The following is a 16,132-nucleotide window of genomic DNA, read 5'->3' on the forward strand; positions in this document are numbered from 1 at the left end:
CTATTTGTAGCTTACCAGCTATATAGCTTCTTTTTCTGAAGCCACCCGTATAGTCTAACAGATTGTTGGGGCAAGTGCTGTTAGCAAGCACCTATTAAGGCTGGCACAACATACAAGGGGGCAGGGTGCGGCCAGTCCTCCACCCGGCCACCTTTGTCTCCCCAGTTCTGATTTTTATACAGCATACTAGGTACTCATTTAAGGCTGAGCCGACCTAGAGGAGGCCCAGGACTGGTTCAGGAAAAAAAATCACTGATGTTTGCTGTGACTGAGAATTTAACTCAGGTGGCAGGATCTGTCGGACAAGTGTGCGAACCACAATGCCACCACCATGCATACACATTATACTCTGCTGGGTCTTTAAAAAAAATGCATCTCCAAATTTTACACCAATTCTGCTATGAGCATCATGCCATGAGATGAAGAGCCCACTGAGAACTCTCGAAGGGCAGCGGATCAACCCCGCGTGTCAGGACAGCCCGCAGAAGGCGACGTCACATAACTACTTTCCGAGATGCCCGTTAGCCACCCTCGGAGCGCTGCACTTCAATTGAAAATTGAAATCGGTACATCGTCGCGCATGTATGCATGTTGAACTTCTTTCGCACCGCACGTGGCCAGCCGCACCGATCCCACGAGTGACCCGCATGTAACAGGCAACGTGCTTTGTTCATTCCAACCTCATCGCTGTTCGCAACGGACGAGCCGACGTCGCGGCGTTTTTACCTTTCCAGCGTAATGGTTGACGGCAAACATGGTGTCCGAAGTCCTCACCGACTCGTAGTGTTGGTTCTTCCTGAAGCTCTGGTTCAGTTTGTCCACAAAGGTTTTGTCTGTGCCCTTGAAAAAAAAAATATAAAGTCGCACCCAGACACGTTGCAGCATAAAACTTAGCTCGGAGCCTCCACGGAATTGCGCAAAACAAGGAGATGGAACAATGCGCACGCTCTACGATCGCGAGGCGAGAGCACTTTCCCACCAACCTTGCTGCAGAGAGCAATGTTCGTCGCACGGCAGTAAAAACCGATGTTTTAAATTCTGAGAGCTGGAATTTGGTCGAATTTTGCACAGGCGGCCGCCACGACTCAAACCCAAGTCTCTCAGCGGTCATCAACTCGGTGCTCTGGCCTCCGAACTACTCGGCCACCAAAACGTTTTGTATCTATTTATTTCATGTATGTGGGAGGGAATTAGAATACCCAGGTAAACACCACACATACACACGGGAATAAACATTCAAGCAGCCAACCAATAAAGCCATAATCCATCCTACTTGCTATACTGTCGCATGCAGGAACCTCGCGCACATTAACTCTGCGCAATTCACAAAAGACGCTTCTTTCTCAAACACTGAATTACAGTGGTGTACCACCAAATCCAGCTAAATTTAGACCACCACTTAAATCAGATGACCTTACAGTGCTGGAAAGTCATAGATTAAGATGGGCTTAAGTGGCTCAGGGTCAGAGTGCAGTGCCAATGCCACTAAGCCTCTGGGGTTCGAATTCAGATTTCAGCCACCCATGACTTAAAGCGGACTTTCAAGTGTAGTGAGTTGATGGCCTTAGCCTGATGACCGATAACTCCACACGTAAATTAATATTTAACATTTTACTTTTCGAAATACTTAATTTTGGCAAAAATTCCAGCTCTGAGAATTAAAATATCAGTGTCGGCCGACGACAAACATCAATCTCAGCTCTGGGCCACACACTGTGTCTCGCACTGCCCTCTGTGAGACTCCCAAATGGATTCTTTGTCCCCGTAAAAATGATGCCGAATGCGCACCGGGAGTGAAATTGGAAATAAAATTACCAAAATATATTTAAACGGCTGACTCAGGAAGACCCAGATGTGCACCAACTTTTGCAGTAGGTAAGCGAATATTTATCCTTACCCGCGGAAAATGGCTCTCCTCGTCCAACAGTGTCATGATCCCAATGGGTTTACCCAGAAATAGATCCTGCAGGGTAAAAAAATAATCAACATTATACACATTCTTACACTCTTGAAAAATACTGATATACTTTTAAAAAATGAGGCAATCTTTTGTTGAAATGGTTTTCTTATCAAAATTTAAAAAACTTGATCTATAATCAAGTATAATTAATCAAATGTAATATGCACTGATACTGTAACAGTAATGCTAAACATTCAAACGTTATAAATCAATTCATATTGAGGACTATCGTACCAGAAGAGGCTTGTTGTCTTTGAAAGCCACAGCATGACACTCAATGCCCTCTCTTTTGTATTCATTCAGCTCCATTGAGAAAATAAACTGCACAATAAAAAGAGAACAACATTACAGTGGAATTTAAATCTTTCACCCTCGCTATTTTTCGCGCGAAGAAAAATACAAGTGTACGGCAATGAGTTTGCAATCAACACACGATTGTGTCTATGTCCGTGCCGTTCCACTTCCACATGGCGAGTGTGAATCGTATCCGCGTTAAACGCTTATCCGTTCTTTACGTACGGCCCCTTTCGTCAGCCCACTGCTGGACGCCGGACCTACCCCCACGCCGTACGGCTGGTGGGGAGTTGTTTGACCATACCTCACCACGCCGGTCACTGCGGGTGACGGGTTGTCTCAGGTGGGGGAGCATAAATGCCCGAATGTAGAAGTAAAAAAACTGTTTTTTTATGCACTGCCCTCTGCTGCCCACAACCGCAAAGCGCCTCTTAGGCACAGCGGTCAACCCTCTAAAGCCAGCGTTCTTCACCGATTTTCAGACGGGGGGGGGGGGGGCGGCAACTTTCTCCGATAAGACAGCAGTGTGAGGGTTTACCACACCGCCTGCAAGCGGTGTGCTCACACGTTCTCTATTGTCGGGGGCCTCGTGTCAGGGGGCCGCACTAAAGGCCACCAGGGGCCGCCAGTGGGGCCGCCAGTGGAGCCGCGGTGGCCTTGCAATGAAGAACGCCGCTCCAAGCACATCTTCCAACGAGTTCTCAGGAGCATTCGGGTGCGACGCTTTGGTCGTCAATGTTTTACCTCGTTGAAAAAGAACTGCAGCTGTTCGTTCGCCAGGTTGATGCAAAGCTGCTCATAGCGATTCACTTTGAAGTGCTCAAAGCCGAAGATGTCAAGAATTCCTGGACAAAAAAATTGGAGGGGGGGGGGGGGCGATCGCAATTCCACCACCAGCCAAAAGTTTTACATGGAAAGCATCACAACAACCGCGAGTTTATTTTAATCTAATCTATCGCTGCGTAGCTGCATCTCAGCCTCGTAATGACAGGTGGTGCTCGCAGTCAAGTCACCAGAAGGTTTTTTACAATATCCACAAAAGGGGGTGAGAGAGCTAGCGTAGAATATATATGATATACATCGACATCGGAGAGCATCAATGCTCATTCGACTTCGTGTTAAACATTTAAAGTTTACTTAGCACCAACTATGTTGAGCCACCACCTGAACGTTGCATAATACCAACCACCCCCCTTTAGACAAGGTCCCGGCGACAATTTTACTGCATTTGCAGTCCTAGGAGACCTTTAGTACATCCAACACAATGCTTGCTTTCTCTTTAACTGCAAGAAGAACAAGAGCATGAACCTATTTCAGGAAGGGTCTCAGCTATTCCCAGGGCAGTCCGCGGTTCCAGCAGCTGATTAATCTTGACGACGATCCAGCCAAAGACACGAGCGTACGTGGCCTTCACGATCGAGTCCCTGGCATCTGTGGCGAGAAGTAATGAAGTATCGTTCAGCAACTCCGCACTGAAGTTACTCTCGGCCGAGGAAGGACATCGTGGCGGGTGCACGTTCTATTTGCGTGGAACAAGTGTGTGAAGTTGTGATGTGCGTTGGGCAGATTTAATCTCATCGCAAGCAGCAACTGGACAGGTTGAGTTACATCGCAACATGAAGCTGACGACATGGGGATGTGTTATCAGCAGATTATTTGAGTGATGGGGGTGAATATTAGATAATGGTTGGGGTTGGGGGAAGCAAAGGTGACACTCACTTGTACTGATCAGCTGACCAGTACAGCCACTGCTTCCACGACTACCGAGAATCAGGATTTGCTGGTCCAGGAACAGCGAAGAAACTGCCCCAGAAGGCCCAGGTCTGTGGTTCCCCGTGATCAATGAGCACGGGGCCAGCTTGGTTCCAACTGGCAGTTGGACTCGGCCATGATCTGCTGCTACAGCCTTATAAACACAAGCCGATATGTAGCATACGGAGATACTACAACAGCTGACGGACAAGACTGGTTGAGGAATGGCAGCAAACGGAGATGATCGCACCCGACAGGACGACCACTGCAGAGACAGAGCAGGTGAGAATAGCTCGTGTGAGCGCGAGGGGCCCGAGGCATCGCAGGACCGTCAGGGATTCCGATAGCGTGGGAAGGCCTACGTCCCAGAGGGGATAGACAACGGCCGATTAACGATGACGACTGTGACAATACCTTCTGCCTGCTGCCTGGTGTAGTGTCTGTATATGGACTCTCCGCGCGTGACGGAGCGGGAGAACAGAAGGCATTGTCTCAGTTTCTCCCCATCCACCCCGAGCTGGCTCTGCACACATCAGCAATGGAGAGGCTGGTCAGCATTTTCCATTCACAACAATAACAACAACAGAGGGGGAGGATTAGCACTGTGTAAGTTTTTGCAGCTGTGCCGTCTATCTCTCCCCATGACTGTTTGGCAAGGTACCACGTGGTCCAACCCTCAAAATTGCTGGACTATACGGACATAGAAGATGCGTTTCCATAAGAAAAACACAAATAAATGTCCTAACATGTGTCTGTATGGACCATGACAGTGGAACAAAGACTAGATAGAGGACGTTCTAGGAAAAACTATGCCTGGATTACATCAAAGAGTATTTGTCTATAACAGGGATGCACACTTTCCAAAAGCGGAAAAGCTACAGCTAGACACAGTTGGATGTTAGTCAGGAAGGAGCCGCTAATGTGTTGACCTGTCCATGTCAGAGTGTTCGGTCAAGTAAATACTTCACGTTTTAAGAAACTAAAAATGTGCTCGATCTGATAATCACGTATACATGCAAAACAAACCGGAATCCCAGCATGCTTTGCATGTCAAGATGACACCACTAGCCCCTGCATTTTCTGCACGCAACCTTGTGATGGCCACAAAGCTCAAAAGGGGCTAAGATTGTAGCATTCAGAAACATTGGAAGCATCTACGGCCCTTGCCGTGACTGACCCTCTCTTACACACACACATTCAAAGAGGACAGAACAATTGCACGGGGTTCACCATCGCAGCATTTAGCCAGTGGTTCGCTTGGCCAGTGATGGCCATGCTGCCACTGTCTTGAGGCTCAAAGACCACGTTGCCCAGAGACAGGATTCCTGCCAGTATGGTCAGCATGTCGACTTGTTCCTGCACGTGGGAAATGCACGCACGCACGCACAAACGCAAGCGTGACAGTGCGAAGATGAAGCATTCGGACATCGCCCTTCTCACACAGCCTCCCTTCATGAAAACTTTCTGCGAATGCCGAGCGTTGCTCGGCACGCAATAAATATGCATATGTACACAATTATAAATACATGCATATTGTGCGCAGCAGAGGACAGTGTGTGGAGAGAACAAAAACATCGTTGTATTGCAATTTGTATGTCGAATTCTTTCGCACCATATGTAGCCAAACCGTGATAATCGGAGATGCAGGGAAGGACAAAGGACTATGCACACACATCACTGCTCCCTGCCTTCAACCTCCACTGTTCAGCCTGGTAGTGTGATTAAATAACCCCCATGACCCATACAGCATGGGAAGGCCCTTGTCCATACAGGTATTGCACATTGGATTCAAATCGCTGCTACCCTTGGATTCATCACGGTGAAGTGATCATGTTCACCTTGAATAAACATTTGCGGCGCAAATGCCAGCCGATGTGAGTCTACGTACATCTCAAGCAACTTGGTGTAATGTTTTATTCCTGCTCCAAAAATGTTACCTGCTCCAAAAATCCCACCATGTCCATGGCATTGCACAACTCGCTGAACTTGGTGCTCAAGGATCTGCTGAGATCATCCTCGATGCTCTGAAAGCTCAGGTATCTGTAAGTTCGCAGACCAGCGCAGATCATCGCAGACACGTCAGAAGTTGTCTCCGAACGTGGCACGCAAAATACAAAACGGACCTAGAACAGTAAAACATCACCGAAACGCCAGGGACTGAAACTGAAAGCGGTCTTAAAAAATCGACTGAAAAATATGGTTATGAACGTGGGCTGGACATTGAGAAAGGGGCCGTCCATAAATGACGTCACACGATTTTGGATGATTTATGACCCCCCCCCTCGTCACACGGCGTCACAAAAAGTCAGACCCCCCCCCCCTCAAATATGACGTCACAAAGCTCTGCCCCCCCCAAAAAAAACATGCTTCAAATCGCTTTAAACTATTGTCATTGTAGTGCGTATTTAATGTGGTGCTGCACTCTGATGTTGGAGAAAACATTTCTTAAAAAGTCTATTTAATTAAGTAGAACGTGTTGTCTATATTTATTTAAAGTTGCGCATTTTCATGTGACGTCACATTTCTCACCCCCCCCCCCCCCCTCGTCATACATCGTCACAAATGTCTGACCCCCTCTCCCCCCTACTAGGTGCGTGACGTCATTTATGGACGGCCCCAAAGCCACCGTGGCTGTACAGGCGGGTAACGGTTAATAAGCAGCGCAGATGGTGTCACTTCCTTTAACTAGAAATTAGCCCCAAATACTGGGTGCCATCAATTATACACATCACTGCTCGTGATCAATTCCACATCACTCCTCAGGCTGGTTGTAAAGGTTTTTGTTTACAAGTTGCAAGGTAGTCTTCAATGCGTTGAGGATGTGTACGAGGACACGCCGACCCACCGATAGAGCCGTGGCTCGAGCAAGCCGTACATCTCCTTGTCCTTTTTTGAGAGGCCGGCGAACATGTAGTAGAAAATGTGGAAGTTCCTCTCTCCCGTGTCCTGGTGAACTACGCGCGACTTCTCCAGCAGGTACTCGTTGATTTTCGCGCCCTTGACTGAAAGGGAAAAAAATGCATGAACAACAACATTTACTCAGTGTGTTAAATGTGACGCCATTAAGACAGAGCGGGCATTTGAAAATAGGCTTTTGTGATCTTCACCTAATTTTAATCACAATTATGCTCTGCATCATGTCATGAGACAAATAATCAATTTGGCTCTCTCGCAGAGCAGTACCACCCTGCAAATTAGAAAATTGCCAACAGAAGCGGACAGCACAGAGCTACCTCTGAGATCCCCTTCAAGTGATCTCGGGTTTGCACAGGAGAGGGCAGCACTCTCCACATCAGGCTTCGTTTTCAGTAGCGAGAGGCAGTCAGTTATAGGCAGTGAAAAAGGAAGGCCTTTGAGCCTGGATTTGAACAGGGGTATGCAGTCAACAGCACAAATATGGCTGAGGGAAGAGGTCAAGGTGCTGCCTATGAGAAGAAGTGACCTCCTGCTGAGCAAAGATTGACTGGGGGGCTTCTCCCAGCCAATCTTACCCCAGTGTGATGTAGACATAATGCTTCTTCAAATCTTTAACTCATTAAATATTTGACTTGCCATTAACAAAAAAACGAAATACATCTACACGACGTACAGTGCAGACAGGCATTTCACATGGCTCGCAGCTCAACTTTAAAACAGGAGAAAGAATGTCGTTGGCTTGGGTAGGCTGCCGGGCGTCACCGTCCAAACCTGTTCTGTTGCGTTTGTCCAAAAAAAAAGCACTTAATAAAAAAAATCACTTTTTTTTGTTTACCAGGTAAGGCCCACTGAGCTATATAGCTCTTTTTCAGAAGCGACCGGGCCACAAATGATAGCGCAACAAAGTGGCTTATCACGTGGACATTTATAGAAGCCAGACACTCTAAACGTATGTTTCGAAACGTTTAGGGAAAACCTGGAGAACCCACATTCACACTCCAAATATGCAGACGTCAAGGTTGGGATCGAACCCACGACCTCCTGTATACAAGGCAAGGTAGTCAACATCTCACCACCGTGGCCATACTGCCTCTCAGCGATCGGTGCAGCGATTAGCGTAACTGTGCTCTGAACCCGGCTATCTGAGATTTATTCCTAGCTACGGCTAACATCAGTGGCGAGGGATAGTGATCGCCTTCACCAACCGGCACTTACTCACGTGAAGTATGACTGGCTTGAAACAAAAATAATCTCACATTTATCAATAGCACTTTAACATGTTTGAACAATGGCGCTTCTTCACAACAAATAAATAAGAGGCACCAGAGAGAGATCGGCTGGAAACTGCACTTAACACCATGGGGCCTGATGAGAATTCAGTTTTAATATGTTTTCTGTCGAGCAGTTTGTTTTTATTGCCATATTCAAAGTTACCTAATAGGAGCTATCGAGTGCCAGATAAACCTTCAATAATCAAAAAAGTACTACCAAATAAATAAATTCATATAAAAAAGTATCATTTTTTTATGTTGCTGGCAGATAGCATTTTCGTCTTTTGTTGTATTGTTTTTTTCTACGTATCATTTTCTTTAAACAAACTTGTTCCTACACATTTACAATGAAACTATTGAGTGAGTGGCGGCCGGCCACGCCTGTTCGTGTCACCTAACGTCCCGCAGCCACATGCAACTTCGCAAACGCAGTCTTCTGCTTTGCACCAAATACACCGCAGAGCGTGGCACGCTGTGCAGCCTAAGCAGAAAGTTAACGGAGCCTTACCATCATCTGGACGGAGTGCTCCTGCCAATAACATCTGGTAATCTAGCAACATTTGTTTCTCAAGCCCGACTCTGCCGATGAGACCCAGAGGGTTAAAACCCAAGCAGAATTTAGGTTTTGATTTAAAGCTTTCGTGACTGCAGTGATTCATATTCTTGGTTCTTTGATGATGACTGCTTGTGTTACAGTCGAAACTTCGTGAGAATTTTATTGTTTTATATATATTTTCTTATTTTATTGTTTCCCTTCAACGTGACTTTACCGAAAGAACCAAGAATATGAATAAGAATTTAGGTTGCTTGCTTTAACAATTGCTGCTGGATAATATCAGTCTTGAAAGGCTTTAAATAAAAAAAATATATATAGATGTGGGGGACATAACAGCGTTCTGCTGATACGCAGTTTTCCAAAAAATGTCCTGGTGCCACCGTTATTTACATCAGCAAAATGCTTGAGCATCAACTGATTGGCTGCTACGACCTATTCCGACCGACTCGACCCAGCCGCGGGCAATGGCACGGCACAGCACGGCACGGCACGCACAGCCGTAACTCGTACGTGAATTGACAAGCGCTTCGCCAAGCACAACCGACGAAAGCTGTCGCCATCCCTCGGGCTTCGTCGTAAAAACGGTACGAGCGTTTATTTGCACGTTAAAAGCTTCGCTGGCATAGGGGCCAGCGTTTTAAAAAGGCAGTGGCAGTAGCATCCGAGGCCTTTGCGCGGACAGCAACTGCCCCATCGTCAGTCCTGGGAAAATCGGTCACAGCACCTCCCATCTTGCCTTATTTTAACATCATCAGCTGTGATCAATCCACTGTTGGATGGTGCCTCCCCCACCCCACCTCCAAGCTGTCGCCATCCATTACGGGAATGCACAAATAATTGGGCTAAACTTACAGGTCATTTTGTGCACCCTCACTCTCACACGTTATCCATGCCTTATTCAGAAAAGTTTTTGTTTTCTTTAAACACCAGACTCTTCTCCAGTAGCTATACAACAAGGCTGTGTCCTGGGCTTTCAAACAAGAGTTTGAGGCTTAGATATCAGAATGAACATGCCTTCAAAGTAAATTTCCAAAATGCTCTCGTGATGTCACTGCAGTGAGACTCCCGGTATGTTTGATGGATCACTGATGGTGATGTCAGGTGAGAGCACCTGAACGTCACTTTAAAGTTTTGTCTTTTTCTTTGCACGAACAAATCCTAAAAGTTGTTTGAGAAAGCACGGGGGACACACCGTAGACGTTTAATCGGTTGCATCCTCCTTCAGTTGGTAGATATTAAATGCTAGAAGTAGCTACCGATGGATTATGAAACATTAAAAACGAATACATTCGTCAATAGCACTGTGGCCTTAAACATATATAGTAGAGGCTATCTTGATTTGAAGCTTTCGTGACTGCAGGAATCCACACTCTTTGGTTCTTTCGGTAAAGTCACGTAACTACGTGACTTTACCGAAAGAACCATAGAGTATAGTAGAGGCTATATTTTGGGAAATGGCCCTTCTTAACAACGCCTAAATAAAGAAGGGACATTTTTTTCTTTTAAGGTCAGTATTAGAGGAATGCGTTTATTATTATTAATTGTGCTTGTGCACCACTACCACGGAGGCAACAGGACCTGATTTGTACGACAAATCAAATCGTAAGATCAAAAACACCAAACAGGCACTGAACATGCCACAAGTATGGCTTCAACGTCAAAGCCATTACGTAATTTGTAAGATGTATTGTACATTCCCTTACGTCAAGAACAAAGGTTTTTTTTTATCAAAATAACCGGCGTCTCTGACTCATTTACAGAAGCGCATTAACAGATATTTATTACACCAAGGTATCTTACAAAAAGAAAAACAGCTGACAAATAACTAAACCTCTAAAACATGTTTACCATTCTGCTTGATGGCAGACACGGCGACGGTGCCATGTGCAAGAATCGTTCACTCAGTGGTGACAGCTGTGTGCTCAATGAGGCAGGACACATTGAAAGTGGGAAGGGGCAGTTAACCACCTTCCCAGTTCCAGAGCAGCTGCCGCCTACCACGGTGGTATCGTCCAACTGGAACAGGCCCAAACGTAGTTTGGCCGCTCTGTTTACGAGGATGGATGGAGTTCCTGTGTCCTCCGTTGTTTTGCTTAATTTGTATAAGGAAATTGGACTTAAATCGGACTTATCTAGCTATTTTAAACTGCACTGGATTTAAATAGGATGTTGGCAGAAAGGTAGTCTGCCGATACGGCCAGAGAAAAGTCCACGTATTTCCTCTTTTACACAAAAAAATTAAGTGGAAAGTGCTCATTCAATATGTAAAACCAGGACTCAAAATCAACAACGATAGCTCTCCTTGCTCCTTTACTTTGTGACTCCACCACTAATCTCTTGACCACCAATTGATGTGTGTGTACACGTGTACAGCCCCTTTGTTCATGCACTCCTGGACGAGGACCTCCTTACACCATGCAGGTTGAGGGGGTTATTTGGCCATAATTCACCACACTGATCAGGGCGGTTTGGTGGTGAATATAAACTTTTGGAGTATAGTACAGCAACAACAATGGATTTTGCAGTAATGCCCTATGCTGAAAACGTAGCCTGAACAGCAGCCCACAACACCCGTTTTATGCATTGTGGTTACCCACTAAAGCACTATTCCAGGGTCAAACCTGCTTAGCTGTCGAGATCTGATGAGACCGGTCATATTATTGGCAATTTTCTCATAGGCGTATCTTTTTGTGTGTGCGTCTCGTCATCAAAGTGGGGAGCGGTAGTGCAACGGTTAGTGCGCTTCACCCCGAATCCAGCGACCCAAGTTCGATTCCCACTCACGGCCAACAACAGTGACGATTGTCTGAACCGGTTCTGGGCCTCCCCTAGGTCGGCTGAGCCTCAAATGAGTACCCGGTGCAGTGTGTGAACATCGCCACTAGGGAGACAAAGGCGGCCGGGTGTGGTGCTGGCCACCTACCCCCAAGTGTGCCATGTCGGCCTTCATAGGTGCTACTCGCTAACAGCACTTGCCCCAACAGTCTGCTAAGGCTATATTAAGGATCTTTGTCTTTGTGTGTATGTGTCTAGTTATCAAACCGAGACATTTCGCCCATCGCCATTGCGGTGCCTGTTTACCTGCCCCATTCTGGAATCGGAGTTGAATGTACTTCCCAAAGCGACTGCTGTTATCGTTCATCAAGGTCTGGGCATTTCCAAAGGCCTCCAGCAAAGGGTTGACCTGTAAAAGCGACAGACGAGGTCGGGCACAGTATAAACATTACGGTATTACGAACGTTTTATCTTCGCATACAAACGCACAGCCCTGCTGAATTAACGCAACTCATTTGCACCCACAGGGCAGCATGCTAATGGTTGTTTGAATTCGTTAACTGCCATTCAGCAATGACTCACGGTTTCAAAGAGCAGTGAGATACAGCGCTTCTTCTGGCACGTGTATGTATTGCGTTTTTGTTCATTGATCATCGATCGCCATTTTCTATCCGCTGCTAGATGAAGGCCTCCCGACACTATTACCATCGTTCGCGGTACTCTAACACAATAACACGTAGCCTTTCGCGACCAATATTATCCATAATAAAGTTGTTTTTGGGTTAGATCACATATATTGTCGTTAACTCACCACCACCCGGCACAGCCGAGTGGTAAGGTTTAATCACGAAAATAAACTTATTTTGAATCCATGCATAATGGCTGGCAATAAGCACCAATTGAAAAGTGTCCTTTGTTAGACATAATGGTATGCTACTTTTCATGATCAATTTCAGTCTTCCAAAAGCACCCCATCCTTCCTCCACTTCTTCTCATTGTGTCGGTAAAAAGTACATGCATTATTTTTAATCATATGATCTCACTCGACTTCACTGGTGACCCACGATAACTTTTAAAAATATATTGTCAGCTCCCTCTAATAATGATAGAAGTCAAACGTGAACTATGGAAAGTGTTTGAGGATATATCTTTGAACTTTGGAGCCAATTTAGTCAACACTATAGGAATGTGCCATTTACTAGAAACTGGCTCAAGAGAACCAAATACCCAATACTAATTTTAGCACAGAGACACCGACTCAACATTTTGACAATACATTGGCCGACTTACTCACTAACCCTACCCATACAAAATATTTTTTCCATTTATTTTTACATATATGATGGTGAGCAATATAACCCTCGTAAAGATGATCCGACATGAATAAAACTCATGTATAAAAGTTGTGTTGGTATCAGAGAATTACCCAATTGAAACCCGGACAAATTGATCAAAGGGCTACACAATACTTGGAAAACACAAACCAGAGTAAAAATAACAAATCGACCTGTCAGCGACCCATCAGCTTCCACAATGCTAATTCAAATACACCCGAGGACAAATGCACGTTGGAAAGCGTGCAAACGCATGATTTTTCAGAACTTGTTTTTTGTGAGCATGCTTCTGCCCAATCATTGAGCGACAGCGTGCCGAGCGGCGTTGGTGCCACCGTCACCTGCAGCACTTGCTGCTCCAGCTGCGTGTTTCCCCGGCACAGTTCCATGATGTGCCGCAGCAGCAGCTTGGTGCTCTCAGTCTTCCCAGCGCCACTCTCGCCACTGCGGACCAAACGAGAAACGGCGCGGGGGCACGCGAGTCACCACACCTCCAACTACCAAATGCCAAATGCCACGGTCACCCATACGGGGTGGCACAAAAGTTGATTTACTGAGAGAATGATCAACTTAAGTGCCTCCACCCCCTCCAAGCTTTCACCATCCGAGAGATAAAAGAGGAACACAAGGGTCAGCGAACATACACAAGTTACAGACATCATATCGACCACTGTTCTCAGAAGAGCAAGTGGGCTTGGGTAGGACATGTTGCTAGATGGGGTGATGGCCATTGTTGGATGAAGGCCTCACCAAGTCACCAGCATCCATCACGGTCCTGCGATGTAACAAGCCCCCTAACACCTACACACCAGCGGATTGATCACAGCCTCTGGGGTTGAGGTCTCCTCGGGGGCGTTTCCTGTTTTGGCTGCTATTCAGTTATTAGCCTTCACCACCTAGCCTTCATGCATTCTAGTGACGATATATCCTGCCTCAGCACACTTACTTTTCTTAACGGTAATTGGAGGTCTTAAATTTAAATTTGTACTCTAATCAATGAAGGTGCTCCTCTTTCGGTCTCTCAACCCACCTCATCATGCTTCTGTCCACAATGTTCAGCTTTCCATGCTTATTTTTATTAATTATTTTATTGTTTCCCTTCTATGTGAGTTTACCGAAGAAACCAAGAATATAAGGTAATACCAGTTGAAGGTGGAACTAATATCATCCATTCCAAGATAAAGATACGCCAACAAAGAGTTCTCCCCTCGGTCTGCCTTTTCTAAAATTCTCAAAATCGATTGTGTACATTACCAATCAAAATGATTAAGGCAGTAACACGAGAATGGTTTTCCAAGTGCAATTATTAAAAAAACAATGCCAGACATTCACATGTAGCCTTTAATAGACTGTTGGGGAAAATGCTTTTAGAAAGCAGAATCAGAATTTTTCTTTATCCTGGAGAAATCCGATGAGCTTTGAAGCTCTTTTCACAGATGTCCAAGTCAAGCACCTGTGAAAGCTGGCAAGGTACACGAGGGGGTGGGTGGACAGCACCAAGACCTTGCCACCTTTGTCTCCCCACTGCTGCTGTTTACACACCGCACGAGGTACTCATTTAAGGCTAAGTGGACCGAGGGGTAGGCCCAGGGCCAGTTCAAATATTCTCCGGTGTTAATTGGTCATCAGTTGGAATTGAACTCTGGTCGTCGAGTTCGTAGCACAGTGCGTTAACCACTGCACTACCACTCCCGACGCAATGACATACACGCACGAGTGTTTGTACAATTGGCAAGCAATACGCACGATTTGGAATATTCGTGTGTCGCAGACAGCACAGTAGCTTCAGGATTTGTGCTTCATAAGAATGCTCTACCTGATTACGATGCACTGATTGCAGGACTTGGCTGCCGCCCGACCCAGCATCGAGCGATATGCCGCATCAGCAATGGCGAAGATGTGCGGCTCGAGAGTGCTCTTCTGTTGGTTTGTGTACCTCTGGGACATCTGCAACACATTCCGCTGCGTTAAAGCCATGGGAACACACAGAGCCGCAGTGTGGCTCGAAAACTTGCATTTCAAGAGTCCAGGCTTAAGACCGCAATGCGTGGGTACCGCAGACAGAACTTGGAGCGCAATTACGATTTTTAAAAAATAGGCACACATTTATTTTTGACAAAGGTGCAGTACAGCCATGTGCCTGTGGCTCTTATAAATCTGTAATCATGATTTATAGCCATTAGTCAAACCATCCACGAATGCCTCATCCATGCTGCGTAGCTATTGGCGGCTTAAAAAGTAGAGTTGGTACCAATTCACCCCATGCCCTAACGATGAAATACATTTGTCGTGACTTTGGGCCGCAATTCAATAAAATAATCCATTAATTTTGTTTAACAATATTATGGATGTAGCAGCATCCAGTGGCTGGAGAGGGTTACGCCAACTCATTGCATACAACACATATGAAAAAATATTGTAAATTGATGCGTGTATCCATGAGTTTAAGAATCCAAATTGACTCAATGAATCTATAACCCCCCGTTAAGAAATGGTCACATGTTGCTGCAGCCTTGAGGGAGATGCATGCCACTCAAATGGGGTTCGATATGCCCCATTCTACAAGCAAGATACATTACCAGACTTTGAACCACTACTTGCAGAACTACCAGTCACAACAAACCCTAAACATGCGTTATAAAGGAAGTATAGTACAGCGTTTGAGCCATTTACTGGATTCCTATTTTTGTTTAACAAGCCTGAATATTTCTGACAGGACCTGTCTGATGGCTTAAACAAATGCCGTTTCTTAATATACACGTCGAAAATATCAACGGGTTGAAAAACACATTTTATTTTGCTATGAAGATGCATAACGGATATACATTTTTATTTTATTTTACTACCTAGGATGCTCCAATTAGTTTTTTTTTTTATGGAATACCAAGTAGAGGTGATACAGCAATTACATCAGCAGTGCATTTAGACCAGTAGCGGTGTCCTAAAAGCACACCAATTTGACTTCAACAACGCTTTTATATTTTCGCAGCTATTTAACCCAATTGTGTTGCTACTGCCAAGTGATTATATAAAAAAATAAGTTGTGTTCAAAAGTACTCTGCACCAGTCTAAAGTCCTTCATGCCATTTATAGATCGGTTTACCCACATGTTTATGATTAACAATTCATTTGCACACTTTAGCTCTCATAGCTGGGCAAGTAGACTCCAGTAAAATAACTTATTTTTACGATGTTTTTTTGTGCAGTCTTTCGTGCCCAGGATGAGGCATAAGAGTGCACTTGACACTGTCGGTAGTCGTTGGCATCTCGGTTA

At 45.5% G+C, this 16,132-nt stretch overlaps 1 protein-coding gene across 2 annotated transcripts in view; it reads right to left on the bottom strand.

Moving 5' to 3' along the window:
- LOC116939609 (myosin-IIIb-like) overlaps positions 1 to 16,132 on the bottom strand; it is a 42,101-nt gene that overhangs the window by 19,964 nt on the left and 6,005 nt on the right. For both annotated transcript variants that reach the window (XM_032948222.2, XM_032948240.2), the window contains exons 3-14: positions 14,675 to 14,805; positions 13,200 to 13,302; positions 11,831 to 11,933; positions 6,852 to 7,008; positions 5,944 to 6,046; positions 5,237 to 5,362; positions 4,421 to 4,529; positions 3,563 to 3,685; positions 2,999 to 3,099; positions 2,195 to 2,281; positions 1,898 to 1,963; positions 727 to 840 (exon numbers count right to left, since the gene is read on the bottom strand). In XM_032948222.2, the coding sequence (XP_032804113.2) occupies positions 727 to 840; positions 1,898 to 1,963; positions 2,195 to 2,281; positions 2,999 to 3,099; positions 3,563 to 3,685; positions 4,421 to 4,529; positions 5,237 to 5,362; positions 5,944 to 6,046; positions 6,852 to 7,008; positions 11,831 to 11,933; positions 13,200 to 13,302; positions 14,675 to 14,805 (1,323 nt within the window). The remainder of the gene's footprint in view (positions 1 to 726; positions 841 to 1,897; positions 1,964 to 2,194; positions 2,282 to 2,998; positions 3,100 to 3,562; positions 3,686 to 4,420; positions 4,530 to 5,236; positions 5,363 to 5,943; positions 6,047 to 6,851; positions 7,009 to 11,830; positions 11,934 to 13,199; positions 13,303 to 14,674; positions 14,806 to 16,132) is intronic.

The sequence above is a fragment of the Petromyzon marinus genome, chromosome 1 (assembly GCF_048934315.1).
Source record: "Petromyzon marinus isolate PM22_M1 ecotype Great Lakes invasive population chromosome 1, UKy_Petmar_22M1.pri1.0, whole genome shotgun sequence".
Taxonomy (NCBI): Eukaryota; Metazoa; Chordata; class Hyperoartia; order Petromyzontiformes; family Petromyzontidae; genus Petromyzon; species Petromyzon marinus.